Source organism: Solea senegalensis, linkage group LG21 (genome assembly GCF_019176455.1).
Source record: "Solea senegalensis isolate Sse05_10M linkage group LG21, IFAPA_SoseM_1, whole genome shotgun sequence".
Lineage (NCBI taxonomy): Eukaryota > Metazoa > Chordata > Actinopteri > Pleuronectiformes > Soleidae > Solea > Solea senegalensis.
This window is the reverse complement of record NC_058040.1, coordinates 15,098,605-15,113,395: the sequence shown is the minus strand read 5'-3', so window position 1 is coordinate 15,113,395 and position 14,791 is coordinate 15,098,605. Positions and strand designations below refer to the sequence as shown.

Below are 14,791 nucleotides of genomic sequence, written 5' to 3'. Positions count from 1 at the left end.
CAGTGTTCAGTGAGACTCTGCTGTTCTTGCAGGTCTGCAGGTATTGTCTACAATATTTCTATCATTTTTAATTAAGATTTTTAAAAAACTGACGCTCAAAGTAATTTTACAATTAAATAACAATTACTTTTATAATTAAATTTCTGCCTGAGTCAGTCCAGGCTTCAGTGTTGTTCCTGCCGGTGACCACAGGAGGGCGCAGTGACACCGTCTCAGTTTTCTCTTCTGGCAGAAACTCAGTCACTGATTGATCTGTAGATTATTATGGATTATTAATGAAAGACAGGTCACGTTTCACTTATCACTTATATTACGTATAACCAGGTATGTAAAACATTTATGATTTATTGATATAATTTTAAATAATAAATTGTTTAAAATAATAATCTTTGATCTTGTGGATCCTCCCGATCAGTAACTGAACTGTTGATCAGTCATGTTTTTTTCTGTCGAGACACTCTGTGACCTTTGTGACCTCGCCTGTGCATTTCAACACAGCAACAGATTTCTCCTTATACTTCATGTTTTAACCTTTTCCCTCTGATCGTCCTCCTCTTCATCTTCTTCTCTTTGTTCTCCTCATTTTTGACATTATTTGAAAGAAGGCTGAGGTTCATCTCCTTCCTCCTCCTCATCTTCTTCACTCCACTCTTCATCATCTTCCTCCTCCTCCGTATTTGTGGTTCATCACCTTTTTTCTCTTCTGATTTTCTTCTTTCTCCTCTTAATGTTTGTTTCTCCTCCTTGTTTGATTTGAAGGGGTTTCAGATTCATCACCTTCATCTTCCTCCTCCTTCTTCCTCTCCGTCTCTGACGTTTTGTTTTCCAGGAGAAGCAAACACTTGATAAATGTGCACTTTAACATTTGAACAGCTACAAAATAAACTCTGTTTTAATTTTAAAACATTAAAAACTAAATTCTTTTTTTCTCTCATCACTTAATGAAAACAGACAAATACTGTGAAGCTTTTTAATATGAGGTTATTTTTTAATTTCTAATTTTGCATGTGTCATTAAAGTGGACGGTTTTCTAATCAGTAATCTGATTACAAATCCTGCAGAGCAATCTGATTACTTTTGTGTAATCCAACATGTCGACATTCACTTTTGTTTTTATGCAAATTATTTTTCTCTCAAAATATTTACAGTAGATTTAAGTTAGTTCACAAATTCATAAAATCTAATTCATAAATTAAAAATATTGAATGGATGAATGTAATCGTTTTACACCCTTTTTTTTAAACTTTAACAGGGGCCGTTATGGTGTCATTTTGTAATCGGATTACAGGTAATCCGTTACTGTAACTCAATTACTTTTACTTGACAGAACTCAAGGTCCCCCATCACAGACGTCATCATCAGCGTCACGTGCTCGCAGAATCAGGGCCACTGTAATAACTGAATAATGACATCATCGAATGTATCAGAATCTCAAATAATATTTAACATTTTAATACAATAATAATAATATTAATAATAAAATAATAATAGTTGAATAATTAGAATATAATTGAATCTAATCTAATGTGATTTAGTTTCATTTTAAAACTATTGGAACATCTTTGTCCCGCAGCTTCACGTCCAATCAGGAGCTTGTCCTGAACCCCCTCGTGGTGACGTCACTGCCCTCTGAGCCAATCAGGACCGCGCCCTCTCTGAAACTTTGTGTCAGATGCTGAGCCGCAGCTGAGCTTCTTTATTTCCTCTGAACTTGTTGAAGAGCTTCTTCTCCGTGTTTGTGGTTCTGAGCTGGACCGCGGACCTGGACCCGGACTCCAGCGGGAGTCAGTGAAGCTGTCATGGGCCGTGGCTCCACAGGAGACCGGCTCGTACTGCAGTAGAGTCCGGACAGAGTGAGGTGCTCCGGGGCCTGAGGCTCCGCTCAGAGCCGCCGCAGAGCTGCCCCCGGAGCCCGCAGAGAAGCGGTGATGTTAGCGGTGGGTCAGATGGACGGGTCCCGACAGAGCGCCTTCCTCCTCAGCACGCCGCCTCTGGCTGCTCTGCACAGCATGACCGAGATGAAGACCCCGCTCTACCCGGCGTACCCGCTCTCCTCCAGCGGCCCCAACTGCTCTACCTCCCCGGCCACCACCTCCCCCAACCCGGGCGGCATGGCCGTGTCTTCCCCGGGCATCAAGAGCTCCACGGGTCTGTCCTCGGGGCTCGGTTCTCCGCAGCAGAGTTCCTCCGCCACCCCGCACGGAATTAACGACATCCTGAACCGGCCCATCGCTTGCGCCACCACAGCCACGGTGGCCGCGGCCGCCGCCGCCGCCGCCTCCTCCTCAGCGGGGCTCCTGTCCGGGCTGCCCCGCTTCAGCAGCCTCAGTCCGCCGCCACCGCCGCCCGGACTCTACTTCAGCCCCAGCGCCGCCGCCGCCGCCGTGGCCGTTGCCCGGTACCCGAAGCCTCTGGCGGAGCTGCCGGGAAGGACGCCCATCTTCTGGCCCGGGGTGATGCAGAGTCCGCACTGGAGGGACGCGAGGTTCCAGTGTTCGCCCCGTAAGTTTGTGAAGAGCAGCAGGAGCCGAAATAAAATTAAAATGAATTATATAAAATAAATTGAGAATGAAATAAAAATAAAAACACAAGAGGCCTGAGAGTCTGTGACACATTCAAGAACTGTCGGGGAAAAAACAACTCTGGCAATAAAGAATTATTTTATAAAAAAACAAACAAATTTTAAAATGACTATTTTCCTGTATTTTTTATCCTGTTTTCAGATCAAAATTCCGTGTTACTGGACAAAGACGGGAAGAGGAAACACACCAGGCCCACGTTCTCCGGACAACAGATCTTTGCTCTGGAGAAAACTTTCGAACAAACCAAGTACTTGGCGGGTCCAGAGAGAGCGAGACTGGCTTATTCACTGGGAATGACCGAGAGCCAGGTCAAGGTAGGAACCAGTCATATCACAAATATAATAATTATAAACAGTAAACATATTTTTTATATTTTCTCACAATTTATTTTTTTCGTTTCACATTATTAAATATTACAAAATACCGACATCACCTCCTGAATTAACATTTAAATAATCCGATTACTGTCACTTAAATTAAGTCAAAATAATAAAAAAATCTGATGCAAATTTTTCTGCGCACTTTAATTCCTTTTTCAAAATAAAAAATAAAAACAATAATTGAATTACATTTAAAACCTCTTTATGAGTCATTTCGATCAATTTAATATGATCTTAATTATATACTTACAAAATGCAGTATATAATGTGTAATTGAAATTCTTCTGTACATGTATTTGTGGTACTTTTAGTGCATTCAGATATTTGTGTACCTCATCACTGAACATGAGACTATTTTTTCATTTAATCTGAGATGAGTAAAATCATCTAAATAAATAGTTTAATGAGGCCTTTCGATCACTTTTTACCATTATCTTAATTTTATCCAGATGTTTAAGAACACAGTACTTTACTGCAGTGAAATACTTGTCTATTTTTTAAATAAACAAAATAAAGAAGATTCTAAATGAATTAAATCAGGTTTTATGAGACATTTCGATCATTTCAACCTGAGCTTCATTTTATCCTCAATTTTCCTTTAATGCTTCAGTAATCGCATCACTGTGGGACGAGAATCTAATTTAATATAATCTGATTATGATTCCTCCGTACATGCTGAACGCAGTACTTTCTCCACTGACTACTGGGTACTTCAGGTACTTTTACTGCGGTGGGATATTTGAGTTACTGAACATGATAAGAAAATCATCATTTTTTTCTTTAATTTAATTAGGTTTAAAGAGCTCAATAAGGCTGTTTTTCATCAATTTAACATGGGCTTCATTTTATCGTTGTGTGACCTTGAATGCATCATTTTTATATTTTATTATATTTACAGGAAAAAAAAAAGTATTTTACAGGATAAATAAAAAAAACACCATGACAAAAAAGATAATATGAAGGTAAAAATGAATTAATGGGAGAAAATAAGAATTTAAAATTGAAAGCTGAATACTGTAAGTATAATAAAGCAGTGATTAAATAAAAGAGTGTGTTCCATATCTGTGGAGCAGAGAAACTGAACGCTGCCTCTTCATATTTAACTCTGACTCAGGGAAAAAAACTGTTAACTTGGTTAATAATCAAAGTAATAATTATTTTAATAATTAACAAATAATTATTAGTATCTACAATTTTCACAGAAGCATAAAAATTAATAAATGAAGGATAAATCTGACAGATGTGTGTGTGTGTGTGTGTGTGTCAGGTGTGGTTCCAGAACAGGAGGACCAAGTGGAGGAAGAAGCACGCGGCAGAAATGGCCACAGCCAAGAAGAAGCAGGACTCTGAGACGGAGCGCCTGAAGGGGACGTCAGAGAACGAGGAAGAGGACGACGACTACAACAAACCCCTGGACCCGAACTCTGATGATGAGAAGATCACACAGCTGCTGAAGAAGCACAAACCCGCCCCAGGTCCCGGTCAGTGTCAGGGTCCCAGTCTGGTTCCGGGTCTTCTGCTCCACACGTCGGAGATCGACAGTTCGTAACTGAATCTTCCACGCGGGGGACGCTATGCTGTGAGCAGGACAAGTGTGCTGGACCGAGGACATGAGGACAGAAGGACATGAGGACAGAAGCAGGGGTGTTACAACAGGGAACACTAAGCTAACCCAGGGCCCCCCCCCCCAGACTGAAAGGGCCCCCCCAACATGACTAGTTCAAATAATCGTAAATGATTATTCAGGCTCTTCTCATTCAGTTTTCATTCAATTTCATTCTAAAAGTGAAGCATGATCATTTATATCGGAAAGTCAACGTTATCGTGAACCAGGAGGCCGAAAATCTGGGGTCACATGACCTTTCTAAATCCCCAAAAACATGGCGGACATTAATGCGATTCTCAGCTTTAAAAATGTTCCATTTTAAAACACTGTTAGCTTAAGTTTGAAGGTGAATTTACTCACAATCTTTACTTGTATTACTTTTAAACGCCGTTCATTCAGAATTATTTTTTACTACTTAATCGTCAAGTTGTTTCACGATTGTGCAGACACATCTATTCGTTTGATATTGAACGAACCGTGAATAAGAATAACTTGGTTTTATTAGAATCCCCTTCAATTTAGCTCAAAATAAGAAACAGAGGCTGGAAAAACTGCAACATCTGACCCGAGATGAGAGTCTGTGTTTGCAACTCTTTTACGTTGAATTTTAATTCATGATTGGCCTCCAGATTCCCTTTTCACTTGGGGGACCCCCAGTTCCTTTGAAACGCCCCTGGACAGAAGGACATGAGGACTGAAAGTCATGAAGACCGAAGGACATGAGGACAGATTGTCTCGTGTAAAAAAAAGCAGTGAAAAGAGAGAGAGAGAAACACTCCAGTGAATTATTTGTGTGTAAAAACTGTTTTTGTACAGATTCAGAATTTTTCTATTGGACGGAACAAAAAAACTGCTCCTGCGGTCCGTGAACGCCTCATCACTCAGTGCTCACACACCAGGAGGAGAAAGAGGAGGAGGAGGCCGTGAACGCATCACCTGTACATATCTACACGCACACACACACAGACAGCGCGTGAGGTTTTATTTATGTGTTTTTGGCGGGTTCATGTATGACGCACTTTTATTTAATAAAAACTCAAAGGTTTGATTGATGTTTTTCCACCACGTGACTGTTGTTCAATGCACCACTGTCATTTCTAATCACATCATTAATTCATTAGTATCGAAAACTCTTTTATTTTAGCTGTAGCGGCTAAAATTATTATTATTATTATTGTTGTTATTATTATTATTATTATTATTGTTATTATTATAATTCTTGTTTTATTTCGAACAGAGAAACGTCTGATTTAATTCATTGATTATTGATGAACTGATCAGATTCTCTGATGTGAGCTGCTGCAGTTTAAAATTCTAAAATGAATGTGTCTATCTTTTATTTATGTATATATATATTTTTTTTTTCTTTCTCGTTTCATCTCGCGTCAGATTGAAAAACGCAGTGAAGCAACGCAGCAGCAGCTGCAGCTGCTTTTTAATTCATCACTCGTGGATCCGGAAGAAGAGTCGCGTCATAAAAAAAATAATTTATGAACGAAAAAGAGCAGATGAAACGAGGAAGGAAAAAAAACGCGAGATTATAATTTATTAATTTATTTTATTTAGTTTGGTCTGCGCGGTGTTTGAGCAGCAGCGGGCCGCGTGCACGTTAAACAACAACAATGTAATAATAATGATGATAATTATTATTTAAAAAAACATTCAGGACAAAAAAAGTGCAAATTAAATTAATAGATCGTTCTTATTGTGACGTCAGCAGGCAGTAAGATATGGAGTGCGTGCTCTATAAGAACCACAATAAACTCTTTTATAACGCAATTGCGCCGCAGTGACGTCATCTGGACGCCACTCACGTATAATCAAGAATGACGCATTAATCCGAATAAACAGCAGGTTGGTTACAAAAGTAGATTTCCTTTCACATTTAAATGCATTTTCTGAAATATAAATAATTTAATATTTTATATGTATGGACATCATACATCTATAAACACAAATTATTTTTTTCACAGAATCAGAAAACAATCAAGGAATGTTTGTTCTTTTTCTATTTATTTTTTAAAAAATTAGTTACAGTTTGTTTGACACAACATTGCTTCTGTAATTGAAGAACCTTCGTGTTTCATTTGTACAGAAAAATTGAACAAAGAAACACAAACACATAAAATCTGATCAGAAGATTTCAGACACATGATGGAAAAAAACAAACAAACAAAAAAGGCTCTTTTAAAATAACAAAACTAAAAAAAACATTGATGGATGATTTGATTATTAATTATTAATTCTCATTAAATGTTGACTGCACAACATTTAATATCAATACTAAATATAAAACTATTTCAACAGTTCAAATAAAGTCACGTTGTTCTGTCTGACACATTATAATAAGAAATTGTAATTATTATAATGTGCCAGAACATTTAATAGATTTACTATAGAAAACCAGATTTTAAAAGATATTGCTAAATGTCACAATAACATCTATAAATTTAAAGACTATTATAAACACATGATGCATCAGTAATAAGATTATTGATTGTAATATAAAGCTTCTTTTCCTGTACATATTTACTGCAGTACTTTTACTCAGAGTGGAGTACTAGATATTTGAGTTACTGCTATATATATGTTTTATATATATGTATATATACATATATAAATATTTGTTTATAATACATAACATCCATTCATTAACATAAATAAACAGATGATGAATAATTATAATAATAATAATAATAATGATCATGTGACCTCACAGTCTAATTATTGATCAGGTTATTATCATTATTGATATTATTTGGTCAGAAAATTCAAAACCATTTTAATGACCGTTTTTGATGAACAGAGTAAACATGTCTGTGCTCAGGCCTCTTCATCATCATCATCATCATCATCGTCTCTGTGAGTTACAATTACAACAGAGTTACAACAGAAGGTGACAAAATACCTGCTGATAGAGGACGTGGAAGCGCGTTTGAATAGAGATGAATATTTAACATTTGTACGTGGCTGCATCTTTTTTTTTATTTTACGCCATATTTTCTTAATTATTACACCATCTCCATCAGGTTGGTGTGTGTGTGTGTGTGTGTGTCCCACCTGTTCTGTGGTCTCGGCCCACAGCTCCACCTGTTGACTCGCACTAAATCTTTAGCTGTTAGCTGGCGTGACTAATGTGTTAGCGTTAGCGGCTCTTTATAAAGAGCCTATTGAGGCGCTCTCAGGTGACCATGTACTACAAGAGATTACACACAAGGACATGTGTTGGAGGGTGTGTGTGTGGGGGTCCTTATCTCTCTGTAACCTGCCTGCAGGCCTGTGATAAGGAGCCGCTCGGGATCCTCCATTATGAAGCAAACAGGAGACAGAGCAGCAGCAGCAGCACAAGCTGCAGAACTAACACATCAGTAGCAGTCAGTCGTGAGCAGGTACATCACACAGATTTGAGGAGATTTGAGTGTTGAGACATCAGGGGTCTCCAGGAGACATTATACTGTGTTTCTTTTGTCTGGAAGAAGGTGTTTATCATGCACAGATTGTGTTGAGAGCAGAGCTTCAGTCCACTCCTGTTGATGTTTCTGACTCAGTGATGCTCCAGGCAAAATAGCCAAGAGGTCTTTTTTTGCACCAAACCAGACATTTATTTTAGCAGTGGTAGCAGCAGTAGTTATAGCAATAGTAGATTTAGCAGCAGCAGCAGTAAAAGTAGCAGTAGCCATAACATTAACAGTATCAGCAGTATGAGCCGAGGTATCAGTAGCAATAGTTGCTTTAGCAGCAGCAGCGGTAGGAGTAGCAGTAGCCATAACATTAACAGTATCAGCAGTATGAGCCGCTGTGTGTTAGCAGTAGTAGGAATAGCAATAGTAGTGGTAGTAGCAGTAACTGTAATATTAACAGCAGTAGAAGCAGTAGCTGTAATATTAACAGCAGTAGTAGCAGCAGTATGAGCCACAGTGTGTTAGCAGTAACAATAGTGGCTTTAACAGCAGCAGTAACAGTAACAGTATCAGTAGCAATGGTAGCGATAGTAGCAGTAGCCATAGTATTAACAGTAGCAGTAGCAGCAGCAGTATAAGCCATGGTGTGTTAGCAGTAACAGTAGTAGCAATAGCAATAGTAGTGGTAGTAGCAGTAACTGTAATATAAACAGCAGTAGAAGCAGTAGCTGTAATATTAACAACATAAGTAGCAGCAGTATGAGCCACAGTGTGTTAGCAGCAGTAATAGTATCGGTGGTAGCAATAGTAGCAGTGGCCGTAACATTAACAGTAGTAGTAGCAGCAGTGTGTTAGTAGTCGCAGTAGTAGCAATAGTAGCTGTGGTAGTAGTAGTGGTAGCAGCAGAAGCAGTAGCTGTAACATTAACAGAAGTAGCAGCAGTATGAACCATATCGTGTTAGTAGTAGCTGTCATAGTAGTAGCAGCAGCAGTAGCAGCATTAATATTAGCAGTAGTGTGTGTAGCATTAGCATTAGCAATAACAGATGTTAACCTGGGGCCTTGAGCTAAAGGAGCAAATGGAACCTCCAGAAAAACTGTGATGACACATGGTCAGAAAACAGGTGAGTGACACTGGACTGAAGGACGTTTCCCCCTCTGCCTCTTGAAATGCCCTCCTCCTCCTCCTGTCTGTAACCACACCTTCACAGATGAGTGGAAACACTGTGTGAGCTGTGATTTTTTTTAGCAGTAATCAGTGGTCTACTGCAGGACACAGAAATAAAGTCACTGCTAATTGGTCTGTGTGCTTCAGTGTGTGTGTGTGTGTGTGTATATGTGTGTGTTATATAATCTGTGTTATCAGCATCTCTCGCTCTCTTTCACCTTGGAGTATTTATTCAGAGATAATCCCTGTAATGATGTCTCACCTCTGCTACTGTGAGCAGGAACCACCTGTCACCATAATCCCACATAGGGAGGAGAACTCAAACACTGTCACCTGACCATGTGACCATATTTCGATGCGTTTTTTTATATTCAATCAGATTACACCATGATTGATCATCATTTCCTTTAAATGAACAGAATCCCTCAAGGTCCATTACGTGCAGTTTCATTGGTAGAAAAGACCTTGTTGTGAGGCAACAGTGGTAGCCACTAACCACCGTGTGACCCCAGGGTACAATCACTGTAAAATAAAAAAGATTTGGTTTTCGTAGCCTTACAATAAGTATTTTATTCGTACTCTAGGCTCGGGCCTTACTTTAAAAGACCACCATCATGTTATAAAGCAGCCAGAGTTTGCGCTCCCATAATGTTGGTTACGTGTGAATAAAAAGCCAATACGATACAAAACCTTTGCTGATTTTTCTAAACTTGTTGTCGTGTGATCAGGCCCTGAATAATCTCAGTCATTGTTGCCAGTTTATGACTGCGTAGGAAGGACATTTGTTGTCATTCAAGGGTTCCTGAGTGTCTGTGGAGACAAAAAGGGGAGGGGACTGTTTCCCCCTCACAGTAAATAACTGATAATATTAATGATTATAATGATTCTAACAGTTTCCTGGCATCTGACAGCAGACTTAGACCTTTAATGTCTTTGAATAAATGTGATTAATTATGAGGCTGAAGTCGGTCGAGGCCTTCGAGAGCGATGAAATGCTGCTGGAGATGAAAAGAGCCCGCCCTCATCACCCAAGTCTTTTGTTGTGAATTTTATTAGCACTAGCCGTGCAAAAAAAACATAACCTGCTAACACGTATCATAGTGCGGGCAATAATAACCTCCTCAATCATATTTTAAAAGTCACGTCAAGGCGGCCGCTCTAATTCATCTCTATGCAAATACGCGGTTGGTGTCAGTGTCAGCCCATTACTGCGGTGCAACAGGGGTTTTATTAAAATGCATTCTTCGCCACTCTCTTCCCACTCACCGCTAATAAAACACGAACCCTGCTGCACAAGAATTATGGCAACTATTAGTGTAACATATGGACAGCATGCACGGTGAAAATAAAACCAACAGATAAAGTGGCAGGGTCAGGAGAACCGGGGTAAGGGTGTGTGGGGGGGACGGCAGTAATAGATTGTGCTCAGGCTGGAAATCAAAGCCTTATTATATATTAATTTATCGGGTATAACCCCCCACACACACACACACACACACACACACACACACACACCGCCTCACCTGCAGCTCAGAGCCAGCTCAGGCTGAGAGGCTTGGCGTCGTAAATAAAGACGACAGTAAAAACGTAATAAAGTGCGTCAATTAAATTAAAACAATGGAGCCGGATTCACTCGGTGGGTTGAGGACGCCGACTTCACACGGCTGCTGTACACATGGGAAACACATTTTTCACAAGTTATTAATAGAACGTGGTAAATTATTCATATATAACACACTCATACATATTCATATGCTGATGTAATATGTAATATACTATATTTAAGGTGAATCACGCAAGGTTTTGACTGGCTGCTAGCAGCTGTGAGTTACAGGTGTGAGTTAAGTTACATAAGAAATTATAAGGCCAATAAGTTATCATGTTTCACTCATGAGCTATTTGCTAACAGCTACTTTATAATGGGTATCATGTATAAGTTATTAGCTATTATTAGCATCAGCTTTTCAGATGTAAGCTATCCTTTACTTATCAAATATTACCTATATAATAGTATAAGCCAATATGTATCATGTATTTGCTATCAGCTAACTATCACCTATAAGCTATCAGTTACTGGCTATCAGCTATTAGCCATGACCTATCAACTATCAGCTAGAGCTATCAGCTATAGCTACTGGCTGTCACCTATCAGCTACAGCTATTAACTAGCAGATATTAGCCTTGACCCATCAACTATCAGCTAGAGCTATCACATATCACCTGTCAGCAATAAAATTACTGAATTAGCTATCATTTATGACACATTAATGACAATCTATCCGCTGTGAGCTAACAGAGATAAAGCCAATTTACATTGGCCCATTGTGGCGGCTACAGTATCGCTAATAAGCCCCACCCACTCCATGTTCTCCGATGGTGTCATGTTTTCCTCACAGTGATGTAAGTGTTTTAGAACTTATTGATGGTTTAAAACTGACTTTGACGTCATGATTGGCAGCTGACACTGACTCCTGATTGGTCTGCAGGGAATATGGACGACATCTTAATGCAAAAAAAGGCTCTTTTTTGCAGGTTTCCATTTGCTGGTTTTTCTATTGTCTGTCATTTTCACCATTTTGGTTGTGCAGGACAGACTCTGTGTTTCTTTGTATCACAGAGAACGGATTGACAAACTTGAGGGTGATAAATGTCTATAACCACTTCAAATTCACATATAACACATAAAGATATGAGGCGACGTCGTGCCCTGATGTAAACATTCCTTCCACCTCACACTGAGCAAATAGAGACATCACCTTGTAGTGGCGGCGCCCCCTCCTGATTATCTGTCATTTAGCGGTTTATCAAAGTCACAGGATCCTGTCATGCTTGTGTGAGCGGTGGATTTTTCTATTTTATGGAGTCATTAATTTCTTGTGGATCATTAGCCTCCGTACAGATCTTGCTTTGACAAATGCGGCACACAATGTGGCCCCCGCCACCTCTCACATTACCCAAATGTGTTTGTAGGCGCGTCCGTCACTCCATTACAGTCGAGCGTGTGACGAGCTGGAAACAACATTAAACATAATGCGGGAGGATGACGAATGGAGGAAACTTTGTCGAGTCCCAACACGACACTGTGTTATGTTGTAGGAATAAACAGGAAGTGACATTTCGGAGGCGTCGACATATTTATACAGTCGATGTTAATCGACATCACTCAGCAGCTCAAATATGTCTTTGAAAATAAACCTTTAGATGGATGTTAGTCGTGCCACAACAATATGGTTATGACATTGTATAATGTATTGTTTGGAAAATCTCAAAACGCCACCTTACATTTTCACAGAGACAATTAATATGCAAGAAAATAATGATGTCAAAGTCCCACCTCTGTCTTCCCTGTCACTATCTATGTTGTTGTTGTCGTCTTCCTCATCTTGTGTTTCAGAACAATCAGATTGTTTGTTTACTGATGGCGATCACTTTTCTTTTTCTTTATTTCCTTCCTTTCCATTCCTTTGTTTCATTCTATAATACTGTTGTCCTTTGAAATAAAGTTTTTATTAAAAAAAGCTTCTTATCTCTTTTGATGTAGCAACGTTACAGCGCCACGTACAGGCCTGGCATAAGTACTAGAGCGTTTAGAGTCGTTTGCGTTTCTTGAAATGACAAAGAAAAAGATTGGTTACTCAAATGATGGACTACTCAAATGAGAGTGAGATGTCTGGTGTTAGCCAGGCTATTATTTTTCTGGCAAATAGATTACAATTTTAAGTTAACAATTAACAATTTAGTTTGTCTTGGGAAACATTTTTCTGTTTTAATTCATTAAAATGACCTGCAAATACATAACTGTTGTTGTCGCGTTCAAAATGCAGCGCCTCATTGGCCAATCAGACACACTTGACAGCAGGTGAGAAGGCGGAGTCTCCCGGAGGGGGCGGGGTCTCGAACAGATGCCGTTAACGCTTCTGGAAATGCGTTAACGACATTTTTTAACGCGGCACCAGCAGACGTCATGGAGCCGGAGAAAAGCAACGGGGAAGCGGACACATTCCTGCAGAGTCTCCGCTCTCTTCTTATCAGTGAGTTAGACCAGAAGTGTTCACCTGTGTGCGCTCCGGTGAACTTGCCTGGTTTGTTTTGTTTGTTAGCCGCTAAGCTAACGAGGGAGTACAGTGCTATGGGCTTAGCTGCTAACACTTGTTAAAAACAGCCTGCTCCTCATTTATATCTGTATTTGTTTCATATTGTTACGTTTTCATTTATAATAATTGTTTATTATTGATGTGTTTTTGTTACCTGGGTGTGTCAGTTATGTGTTGTTGCTGTGTTAATGCAATTTGCAGTTTGTCATGTTGGTGTCAAAAAACCCCTCATATAGGATAAAAATACATCTCACATTAACTTTGTTTAACTCACCTTTTCGTTTTAGTGTTAATTACATTAATCCCCAGGATTTGTTAAGTGATGTGTGATGTAATGACACTAATAAAGTTTTTTTTTATGAACAGTGATGACTCTGCAGGACGTCAATAATATGAATGTTAACTGAATTGTTAAGTGACTCTGCATTTTCAGATTGGACTGAGGCCACTTTTTAATTTAAAAAAAAAAAAACCCCAGTCGTCTCTGGATCCCTAATGACACATAATAATAACCAATTATTCACTTGACCATTCAGGTGCATGTGGGAATGTGTGTCCTCTGCTGTTGTTTGCGTAGTTTCAGAAATACTGCTGACAAGGAACAACAATAACAACAATAGTAAACAGTAAGAGCAAGAATTTCTCTTATGAATCTGGAAGGTTTCTGAAAGTCAGCTCTGGATATTTCAAACTTCTCAATTTTTGAGGCTCCAAAACACAAAGGCGGTGCGGACAACAGGTGTATAAGAAGCAGAATATATCAGTTTTCAAATGAAAATAGATTAGTAAACATGAATTAAATGGATGTATCTGTTTTTTTAAAGTGTGGTTGTATGAGGTTATTCTGACAAAGTCAGTGCTGTCTCTGTTGTGAGCGTGGCATATAAACAGATGTGTTCACACCATGTTGTCATGAGTAAATAGATTGTCTTTTTTGTTTAATTTTCAGGTGACAGCATCAGTGACATGTGTTGAGTCATCAGTTCCTGTCGCCCCCTCCGTTCGGACACCAGCGTCTGTGCTATATGTTCATCACTTCATCTCCATGCTTCCATAGAGGTAACAGCTGAGAACACTGTGTCAGAGTTAAAACCTTCCACCACTGATGTTTGATTATTACAACATGTACACATGAACTTGCTGCTTCATGTGCTGCATCAGTCCAGTGTTTGGTCTCCTCCTCCTCCTCAACTGCTCCTCTCAGTCCACAGCTGCTCTATGAGTCTGCAGCTGTGTGTTTGACAGAGGCACTTTACACATGTTTACACATGTTTACACATGCTTACACGTGTTTACAGCTCTTTTTGTTTCAGAACAAGATGAAACTCTGTGTTGGTGAAAAATCTTTCCTGTTTTTAGTCATTTGAGGTGCAAGGGTTCAACAAGCCATTGGTTTGGTTGTTCAGTTCCTCAACAATTTCATCTTCCCTTTTGAATTTGCAAATAAATAGTAAAACCCCAATTTACCTTACGTTCAAATTAAACTAAAAGACTCAGTGTATCTGTGGTCATTTACAACATGAGATTGGTGTGTATTAGAGCTGCAACTAACAATTGTTT

The 14,791-nt window shown here is 39.3% G+C and overlaps 1 protein-coding gene across 1 annotated transcript; it reads left to right on the top strand.

Annotated features, from left to right (window-relative positions):
• The first annotated feature begins 1,689 nt into the window (after positions 1-1,689).
• nkx6.1 (NK6 homeobox 1) lies at positions 1,690-5,620 on the top strand. The gene is made up of 3 exons (XM_044012587.1): positions 1,690-2,502; positions 2,724-2,896; positions 4,230-5,620. The coding sequence occupies exons 1-3, from the start codon at positions 1,929-1,931 to the stop codon at positions 4,509-4,511; spliced, it is 1,029 nt and encodes a 342-aa protein (XP_043868522.1). The 5' UTR covers positions 1,690-1,928; the 3' UTR covers positions 4,512-5,620.
• The last annotated feature ends 9,171 nt before the right edge of the window (positions 5,621-14,791 follow it).

What these genes read in the sequence shown, in the direction of transcription:
- nkx6.1 (XM_044012587.1), top strand. Translation starts at nt 1,929, where the DNA reads ATGTTAGCGGTGGGTCAGATGGACGGGTCCCGACAGAGCGCCTTCCTC. An exon ending in GAGGTTCCAGTGTTCGCCCC is followed by an intron (nt 2,503 to 2,723) that starts GTAAGTTTGTGA and finishes TCCTGTTTTCAG; the next exon opens with ATCAAAATTCCGTGTTACTG. An exon ending in TGACCGAGAGCCAGGTCAAG is followed by an intron (nt 2,897 to 4,229) that starts GTAGGAACCAGT and finishes TGTGTGTGTCAG; the next exon opens with GTGTGGTTCCAGAACAGGAG.